We start from the raw sequence: 10,375 nt of genomic DNA, 5'->3' as shown, positions 1-10,375 counted from the left end.
TCTTTGTATACATTCTCATCCTTTATCTCTTTTTTAAATTAAGATTTTAAACTTTCATAATCCAGACTTGCATTCTTGTATAATAAACAGAAAAATACATTGTCTCTTCTGCATCTCTTCTTGGAGATGAAATTGTTCAAAATGCCATATTAATTATTGTGGTTTAAGTGATTTAAGTATATTTGTTCATAATAAACCTCTTTTACACAATGAGACTTTGGTTAAATTCCTTTATTGTAGTTGTCGTTAATATATTTGCACTTCCTTTTGGTGATGAAAGTGTATTGTTGTTAGCCAGAACATGCTTCTGAGTTTTGAATGAATTCTGTGCACTGTCAATCTTGGATTCGTTTCCCTTGATTTGGTCTGTATTTACTTCGGTCTTCTATGGCGCCGTCTTGCATTACCTCCACATCTAACAAACGTTTTATCTTGGGCTGGTTGAAGATGCATGTTGATGGTGTTAAGTGAACAGAAGATTACTCTGGAAAGAATTTTTAAAAATACATGAATTAGTGGTCATACTCAGCCTACAAAACACAGTGAAATTTGTCACGTGATCATAACCTAACTGAATAGTTTTGTCAACTACGTGGCTGTTGAGTTTGGCTACCTGACAAACACATCCCTCTCCATAGTGCTAATAACTTGGTGTTGTTAATCAGAAAATACTGTTATAACAAAGAAAAATGATTTTAAAAATGAAAAATACTTTAAGCCTACTGGAAGAATGTCTGTAAATATGTGTAACACTAATTTATTTATTAATAAGGTGCTAATCTGCATGTTCACTAGCCCAAAATAGACTCTGAAATCATAGTTCATTAAGTCCCACAGACACCATTTTTCACAAGCTTTCAGCAAGCGACAGGCGGTTCATTTTTAGAGTGTTTGGATTTTGTAAAGTGCCATTTAATGCCACAGTGTTAATTATCAATGTGGCGCATTAAAGGAACATACAGACACCAATGCGCATTCAAATCACGAATGCCCCTGATTTCTACCTGGTGTTCAATGTAAATATTTAAAACATTTTTTGGGCCACTGTTGAAAGATGTGTGTGAATAATGTGCTGTGTAAATTAAACGAAATCCTTTTGACAATGAACCTGTGTCCATGATAGAGAATTCAATGTGTAGAATGTAAATAAGCAGGAATGTGAATGGCAAGACTAATCTTTAATTCATGTAAAAAAAAGGTTCTATTCTAAACTGTAGTCTTCTCCAAGTTACAGCAGGGTTCCATTTCTGTGAACTGTATGTAACCCAAAAAGCTCACAAGTCAGAAATGTGGCTGTGAATCGAATATTCAGAAAATGCCTGCGGCAGTCGGCTAATCTATCCCACCATCTCTTGAATATTCATTCATACGTATAGTTATTCATAAACTGGGAAGGACCTGCATCGTCAAATAGTTTAATCTGATGTGATTTCTTGTCATTTTATGAATTTGAGAGAATGGATTTGATTACATGATGTTAAAATTAATCTGACGAATGGATGCAACCTTTTTATATCCATAGCTTACTTATGTTGTGTTTCTCCAGCTTTAACTCTGATTTTTCTGACAGTAAGCTCTGGGTTAAAGTTGTTCTGTCTCCATGGAAAATATGTTTGAACAGCCCTCCAGAGGTTTGTCCAGGCAACAGAGTTTTCCCATTTGAACTTCAGCATCATTAAATCGCCAATGTTAACGTCAGTATGAATCAGAAAAGAGTAGGTTTTGTTGGTAGTGATGCTCTCCACTCTGAAATAAAATCAAAGTGTCTACGTTATAAGAGACACAAGAGATGGTAGATGCTGAAATCTGGAGCAACAGGTAAGATGCTGAAGGAGCTCATCAGGTCAGGCAGCATTTATGGAGGGAATGGACTGTTGATGTTTCGGCTCATCATTTTAAATCTCCCTTCCATCAGTCCAGATAAAGAGTTTTGACCCAAAATGCCAACTATTCGTCTCCCTCCATAGGTCTTGCCTGAGCCTATGAGTTTCTCCAGCTTTTTTCCACTGTAATAAAATCGTCATTCAGGTAAGAGCTTTAAATATAAGTAGCTCAACCATTCCATTTACTGTTAAATAAGTAACTCAGAATTTTTTTTAGCTTAAAATATCTAGTTGATTATTACATTTCCTTACATAGTTGTCTGGATATGTAGAAATTTATGCTGGATTAAAAGACTCAAACCAAATGTAGAAGGCCAGGAATGTAGGTCCCTGTATAAACAGTTAAAACCCAAGGGTTTGATTTACAGTAATACTTTGATCTTCATTAATAAGCTGTTTCAGCGCACTGAGTCTGCACAACGAAATTCAGGTAGGATTCTTGCCTCTTTATTGCCCGACACTGGTCATTAGGAAACTTCTGTACTAAGGTGTGATGCCCTCACCGAAACAACAGTCAAAAGTACCTTGTTGAATACTACAACTTCTCCTGAAAGTGGGAATCTGTCTTTTTTAGGGGATATGAGCCGCGGTTTTACAAGCAGGAAGAGCAGATCCTCGGTCACATTTCATTAAATCAGCGTCTCTGAATCTTTAAGTACATGTGTTTGTCCAACTCTTTGCAACTGTTGTTATTCTAAGATATTATGGATGTACCCTGACACAAGCCAATATGCAGCAGGTGGACATTGTCCAGAAAAATTAGAAAGTAATCTCAGCAAACACCATTAAGGACAGAGGTAATAGATTATTGATGAGATACAAAACCAAGGACCTTTTTGATAAAGAAAGCATGCTTGATGTGATGGTTGATATGTATTTCAATGTAGTATCAGAAAAGACTTCTAGGCATTTATCTTTATTGAGTATTTGTTGATTGGATATTATTTCCTTGCGTTGTACTTGTGACTGAACTTCAAAAATAGTGATTCACTTAGGGGCCGGAGCAGTTGATCTGTTTTCCTTTCCATAAAGGAAAATTGAGATTGGATGTGATACTTCAGTCACAATTTAGAAATGTTTTAGTCTTTCATTTATTTTTATGCAAAAAATGTACAGCCCTTATTCTGTTATACTAATGAATACAGAAAATACATCTAGCTGTATTTCAATTAGCAGATTATATAAATTCCATTGTGTAAGGGGAACAGAATAACTAAAATGCAGGTCAGAGATTATTAGAATATTGATTGCATTAATCCTAAATGTTTTCTTGCCCTTTTTCCTATCACAATGACTCTAAAAATGCAAATAGACCCATTATACAGGTATATCCAGCATCTTTTTCAAAGTTAACCTTTTTCAGTATTACAAACACTAAATGTAACAATAAATTAGGAGTTCACACACAAACAGAAAATGGAAACAGGAGTGGACCATTTGTCCCTTCTTGCCTCTCCTGCCCCATCATGATTAATTCTCTTTCATTACTATATACCTGCTCTCTTATACTCCATCTTGCCTTTTGTATTTACAAATCTATCAATCAATGTCTTGAATATACTCAACCAACATACATCAAAGTTGCTGGTGAATGCAGCAGGCCAAGCAGCATCTATAGGAAGAGGCGCCTCTTCCTATAGATGCTGCTTGGCCTGCTGCGTTCACCAGCAACTTTGATGTATGTTGCTTGAATTTCCAGCATCTGCAGAATTCCTGTTGTTTTTCTTGAATATACTCAATGTTTTGGCCTCCACCGCCTGCTATGGGAGAGAGTTCTACAGGTTCACCTCCCTGTGAGTGAAGAGTGTTCTCCTCATCTCAGTCTTGCCCTGTATCCTGGCAATGCGACCCCTGGTCACTTTTACTTTGGTTCTAAACCACTGCAGCCGAGAGGAGCTTCCTGCCTATATTTATCCTGTTGGGCCTGTCAGAATTTTGTATTTCTCAATGAGTTGATCTTTAAGCTCTCCTCTTACAAAAGTACGACTATTCCTGGAATCAGGCCAATGAATATTTTTAAGTTTTCCAGATTTTGGAGGGCAAGGTGCGTACCTCAACATTACAGGATAAGTGTGTGCTCATCCAGTCTCAGCTGTACATTTTATTTTTGAAAGTTTCATGTCTCTGCTTCAGTATTCCCCTGTGAGGTGTAATTCTTTGAAGTCGTCTGCCTTTAGAAATAGTACAGCTGCTATGTTATTGTGAGATGTAGAACAAATGCAAAAATGAACATTGGATTTGTGGCTTCTATGTCATAAAAGTACAGTACTCACAACTGTATTGGTAGATTTTCAGCATCACCCTCTGTTCCAAATAAGGACACCTTCAGCGATGGTTCCAGCTTATAGTGCTCTGTCTGGTTGATGAAGCGAATCTTGAATTGGTAATGATAGACTAGGCAAAATGAAATAAAATCAGTTATGAAGTGACATGCAAGTTTATAACTAGTGACCTTGGTGTTTTATATCTCCTCTGATTTTCTTCTCCACTTCCCCATAGAGGCTAAGTGTTGCAAGGGTTATTTTGAATGGAAAGTTGTGTAAGCTGGTTATCAACTCAGCGTTGGAGATAGCCCACCTTGCTTCACATCTACACAAGAATAGTAAACAAGCAAGAGAAAGTTTGCATATACTGGAACTGTCCTGCCGAAGGTTTTTGGCCCAAAATGTCGACTGTACTTTTTCCATCAATGCTGCCTGGCCTGCTGAGTTCCTCCAGCATTTTGTGTGTGTACACAAGAACAGTTTCCACTGCTGGCCCCATTAGATTCAGGAAACCCAGCACATTTTTATTCTGTACCCTTAATGAACAGATAATTGCAGCAACCTCTCTACTTACCACCATAAAACATAGGAGCAGAATTAGGCCATTCAGCCCATCAAGTCTGATCCCGGATCCCACTCAACCCCATAACACCTGCCTTCTCACCATTTCCTTTGATGCTCTGACCAATCAGGGAACTATCTGGGTTAGGGGTTCAAATTCTGAAAAGTGTCCATTTAAATATTTTTAAAATTATTTTTCCTGAAGGAAAGCAATGGAAATAATCGGCTCACCTTTATATGGCATGTTAGCACGGGTTTTCAGAAACATTTTTTTGCTCCTTTGTGTCCGGACCTTTTTAATATTGTAGCCCAGTGTATTGCATCGATTCTTCCTGCAGCTCAGACAGACTCCTTTGTTAAATGTGCTCAGGTCATTGCACCAATATGCAACACTTTGCTTGTCTTCATTTAGCAAAGAATCAATGAACAAGTGTACTGATCTCTCATGTGCACACTTCACAGTTTCTGTAATACCTAAGAGATCACAGAAGAAATGAACAATTGATATGACAACCTTCTGAGAATTGTGGAGTTAGTAAAATTGCAATTTGTCATCTTTTTGCTGGGATGATATATGATGCAATGATGGGTGCCGATGCACACAGTGCAGAAACTCAGGCAAACATCCACTGGCTTGTGATGCTATTTGAGCAGCAAATGGTCCCCATAATTTGCAAGTGTGCAGAGTAATTATATAGAAATACATGCTTGCTATTACATTCGATCAATGTTTTCCTGTCTATTGGTTTTAATCCTGAAATGAATTTATTAACTTAACCTAAGTGCTGTGGAACTGATTTGAGTCTGAATTCTTGGATTGGCTGTTTTAATTGATAATACCAATATCTACAACTCCCCTATGAGCTTGAACTGCCTGAGGTAATATACACAAAATTATGGAGGGACTCTGCAGGTCAGGCAGCATGTATGGAGAGGAAGATATTCCTCTTGACCTGTAGAGTTCCTCCAGCATCTTTTTGAGTGGGTGGTGGGGGGCCTCAAGATTTCCAGCATTCACAAAATCTCTTGTAGTTCAGGCCAGATGTCTGGATTTATAAAGATTTTGCACCTGTAAAACCCATTGCCAGTTATTTTGATAATTAGAAGGTATAACAATAATATTTTTATTCATCTAGATGTTTTACTCGTGTATCCAGTATTAGAGAAAGTAGATAGTTTATAGGGGAGGCAGGAAGTGATTGATAACTGAGATGAGGAAAAGTCAACGTGGCTGGTCCATGTCATACCCCGCCCAATAAAAGAAATAGAGGACATTCCTATGCACATTGATTTGGGATTTGAACTGATAATGTTGCACAACTCTGTTCTGGAGGCTACACTCCACTCGGTGGCCTCGACCAATGGACTATGCTTCTCGTGATTGTTTCAATATGGCCTTCCAGAAGTTATGCGAAAATACAATATTGTTGCTACAATAGAACTCTATGAAGGCCGAGTACACAAAATATCTTGGATGTTCTCTTTAATTCAATCCACACCTGTTCATCTACGTCAAATGAATCAATAATCACATCAATGCCATTTTGTTACTTCTGTACAAAAAAAAACACAAGTATTTTGGTGTGACAAAAAAATAATGTGTAACTGTTTCTTCAAAGTCTTGAGGCCTACCTAGAATTCCATACTGTGCGATGTGATTGTAGACGTGTTGGATATGACAGCCAGGTTGGAAAGTGCCACCATTTGGATAGAAATCGTAGTGGGCCACGGGTTGATTGATTCCAACACTCAGGCCCATGTGCTCTTGCGTGAAGGTGTGAAGTGCATCTACAAAGCTTGCATCATCAGGAGATAAACGTTCCGTTGATGACATGCCTTCAAACAAGGGTCCAGCAGGATCAAGACCTGGGCAATAAACAATAGAATAAATATTTCTATGCCTGCATTTCATGACTTAAGAAAGGGATAAATTAACTAATGGCCAAATTAAGAGTTTATTGGAGCTTGATTGTGTTGAAATGTGAAGATGTAGCACAGCAAGATGTTTAAAACAGGCTTGAAGATTCAAGGTATCTCATTGGGAATAAATATTTGCCAGTACACTGGAGGAGATCTTTGTTTTTCAATTAATTGCAAAGGATATATTGTGTTCAGCTGGGAGCGCAGACAGGGATTTAGGAGTAATACCTTCCACAGTGCAGCATGTCCTCCGTAGTACGCTGAGGGGTTAGGCTTGATTTTGTGCTCAAATTTCCAGCATAGGACTTGAGCTGCGCAGAAATAGTGCAAACATGGATAATGGCACCTTTGTACTTGACTACAAGAGCCCACTTCTAAGCATTATTTAGATACTGCATTCCAAACAGTAATGATGCATTTCAACATTAAAAAAAACTTCAAAGACACAATTAATTAGTTTGAAAGTGATCCGAAATCTGTCATAATGCATCTTAATCTACAATACAATAAAGCAATCAGAAGTTACTCATCTATTAATACATTGCAATGGGTTGCAGCAAAGGAAAAGCCAGTGGCAGAAATGACAATAGAAGGATTTTTAAAAGCACAGGGAACTAACTACTGGTAGCATTATGAATATTTTATTTCTGTATTATTTTCTATAAGCAGGATAGTGGCTGAAATATTTTATAAAAGCCACTGAGCCCAACAGAAACATAAAACAAAAAGGACACTTGTTTAAGATCAAATTCCTGAACTATCCTTTGTAACATTCTCTTGATTTTGAATTGAGATGCTTGTTGAGGCAGTATTGATGGTTGAGTGGTGTGAGTGCTGTGTTACAATACTTCCAGACTGATGCCCTGGGCATGCATAGAATGCCTCAGGACCCTGGAAACCTGGATCTTGTATTCTTCATGGAGATCCAACTTTTAATCTCCCTTCTATTCACGTATCTACTTCCCAAATTTAAGGGGGAAACCAGGCAACTAAAGGATTTAGAATCTATGAAATCCAGACTCACTCATACTTGTGGGATGGTTGTGGGGGGAACTCATTATTGGGTATTATTCAAAGTCTTCATTTAAGTTATAGTTCTTCATATGCCACAGGAAAAAAAATGATAAGGGCTCAGTGGTGAAGAGTCAGTGGATTTAAGGAGCTCCTACAAAATTTACTTCAGAAAATACACTCAGGCCACTTTATTAGGCACACCTGTACGCCTGTTCGTTAGTGCAAATATCTAATCAGCCAATCGTGTGGCAACACCTCAATAAGTTAAGACTAAACATCAGAATGGAGAAGAAATTTGATCTAAATGACTTTGACCATGGAATGTTTGTTGGTGCCAGATGGGGTGGTTTGAGTATTTCAGAAACTGCTGATCTCCTGGGATTTTCATGTATGACTGTCTCTATAGTTTACAGATAACCAAAGAACTTCCAGTAAATAGCAGCTCTGTGGGTGAAGACCCCTTGTTAATGAGAGAGGTCAGACGAGAATGGCCAGACTGGTTCAAGCTGACAGGGAGGAGACAGTAACTCAAGTAACCACAGGTTATAACAGTGATGTGCAGATGAGCATCTTTGAATGCACAACACGTCGACCCTTGAAGTACAGCAGCAGGAGACCATGAACAGACACTCAGTGGCCACTTTATTAGGTACAGGTTGGCCATTGAATGTATATTTAACTGCACAATCAGAACCAGGTTTAATATCACCAGCATATGTCATGAAATTTGTTAACTTTGCAGCAGCAGTACAATGAAATACATAATAATAGAGGTAAAAAAAATTACAATAAATATATTATAAAATAGTTAAATAAGTAGTGCAAAAATAGAAATAAAAAAAGTAATGTGGTAATGTTCACGGGTTCAATGTCCATTCAGAAATCAGATGGCAGAGGGGAAAAAGCTGTTCCTGAATCATTGCGTGTGTGTCTTCAGGCTCCTGTCCCTCCTCTCTGATAGCAATGAGAAGAGGGCATGCCCTGGATAATGAGGGTGCTTAATGTTGGATGCTGCCTTTTTGAGACATCGCTCCTTGAACATGTCCTGGATGCTGGGAGTCTGCTGCCCAGGACTGAGCTGACTAAGTTTACAAGTCCCTATGGCTTATTTCAATCCTGTGCAGGAGCTCCTCCCCTACCCGCATACCAAACAGTGATGCGGCCAGTTGGAATGATCTCCACAGTACATCTGTAGAAATTTGTGATTGTAGAAATTTGCAATAGCTTTGTGCAAAAAGTGTGCAGATTGTAGGGCTCTTTGCTTTGGAACTGAAAATATGAATGAATAGAATGAGAAGTGGGTTGTAATACTGAGTCCAGTGATAGGAAATTCAGCCCATCTGATTGGATCCCTGTCTGATTAATGGTTACAGAAATGAAAGAAAGCCCTGAACAGGTCAGAATGTGTAATATATGCGCACACTCACGATGACATCAGGTAAGACCAGCAGCAAACAAAATCATTGCTTTTCATTGTTGTCATGGCTGTGAATTTTAATTAGTTTAAGGTTTCTTTTCATCGGTAACACTGCAGTTACTATGGGAACATTTTTCTTTGAAGCTGTCTTCAGTCACAACGTGATTGATGTAATTTGCAGCAAATAAAGGTTCAGTGCACGTCAAACAGCAGTGATACTGCCATGGCTATTTGCCGATGCCTCGTGAACATCATTCAGATTAGGATTCATTTATGTATCACATCTTCATTGAAGCATACGTGAAATCCGTTGTTTGCGTTAACCTGCAAGTGTCGACACACATTCTGACGCCAATCTAGCATGACCACCGCATTCACAGAATGCCAGAAGCAAGAACAGCAACTAAACAAGCGATGAGACTCACTCCCACGCAGTTCTGAAGCCCCAGGACAGCCTGTCGCTGGCCGCCATCTTCCAGTGGACTCACAAAAGGCAGACATTGAACCCTCAACTTCCCCATTGGGCTCAGAGAGTATGAGATCCAGGGCTCCAGTCTTTCTCAACTTCTAGATTTCCGAGCACCTGTGGGCTTCGATCTTCTGTATCAACCCAAGCTCATTGGTGATGACAAATGAGGTCCCTGAACTCTAACCCTTGAATGTTGGACTTTCCAATGACTGGAACCACAAACCCTAGGCCTTTATCCCTGGTCTTTGCTGACTCATGTACATAGGGGGTCACTTACCCTTATTCCTCCTGCCAAATCCAACTGATAACTCACTAGCCTGGGTGGTAGGCACCAATCCTCTTCCTCACTGATCTACTAGCCCAACATCTAGCCACAGATGTCCTTCGTCACATGTCCACATCGCTGGCCTTAGGCACAGAGCGATAGCCTCTCCTGCTCCGAATGTTGTCCCAGAGCTGCAATTTGTTTGGACTGAAAGCCACAGTTTCCTGAATTTCAGGAATGTAACATTAGAAATCACTTTCATGATAACTTTCTAAGAGAGAATTCCATAAAAAACAAAAGGAGATTAAAAAAAAGGCAAATCCTATAAAGGAGCAAAGGACTGGGACTAGTTGAACAGATTTTTCAAAGAGCGAACATGGGTCCTCCTCTGTGTTCTATGATTCTGTAAGTGAATTAGCGATTCCCTTTCTAGTGCATTCCTTGTGAAGGGGCAATGCGATTTTACTGACTGCATTTAATAATGAAACAAAGGCACCAGATTTGGGAGAAGGGTTGTGGACACAGCTCAGCACATCACAGAAACCAGCCTCCCCTCTAAAAGAGGCTGACTACACTTCTCAC

At 39.0% G+C, this 10,375-nt stretch overlaps 1 protein-coding gene across 1 annotated transcript in view; it reads right to left on the bottom strand.

Annotated features, from left to right (window-relative positions):
• Nucleotides 1–216: 216 nt before the first annotated feature.
• The window catches only part of lipca (lipase, hepatic a), a 66,310-nt gene continuing 56,151 nt past the window's right edge, over nucleotides 217–10,375 (bottom strand). The window contains exons 5-9 of the mRNA XM_063065743.1: nucleotides 6,341–6,574; nucleotides 4,940–5,182; nucleotides 4,157–4,277; nucleotides 1,528–1,746; nucleotides 217–484 (exon numbers count right to left, since the gene is read on the bottom strand). Coding sequence (XP_062921813.1) covers nucleotides 373–484; nucleotides 1,528–1,746; nucleotides 4,157–4,277; nucleotides 4,940–5,182; nucleotides 6,341–6,574 — 929 coding nt within the window. The 3' untranslated portion in view covers nucleotides 217–372. The remainder of the gene's footprint in view (nucleotides 485–1,527; nucleotides 1,747–4,156; nucleotides 4,278–4,939; nucleotides 5,183–6,340; nucleotides 6,575–10,375) is intronic.

The sequence above is a fragment of the Mobula hypostoma genome, chromosome 13, assembly GCF_963921235.1.
Source record: "Mobula hypostoma chromosome 13, sMobHyp1.1, whole genome shotgun sequence".
Lineage (NCBI taxonomy): Eukaryota > Metazoa > Chordata > Chondrichthyes > Myliobatiformes > Myliobatidae > Mobula > Mobula hypostoma.
Note: the sequence above shows the minus strand (reverse complement) of the source record. Positions and strands in the feature narration are given on the sequence as shown.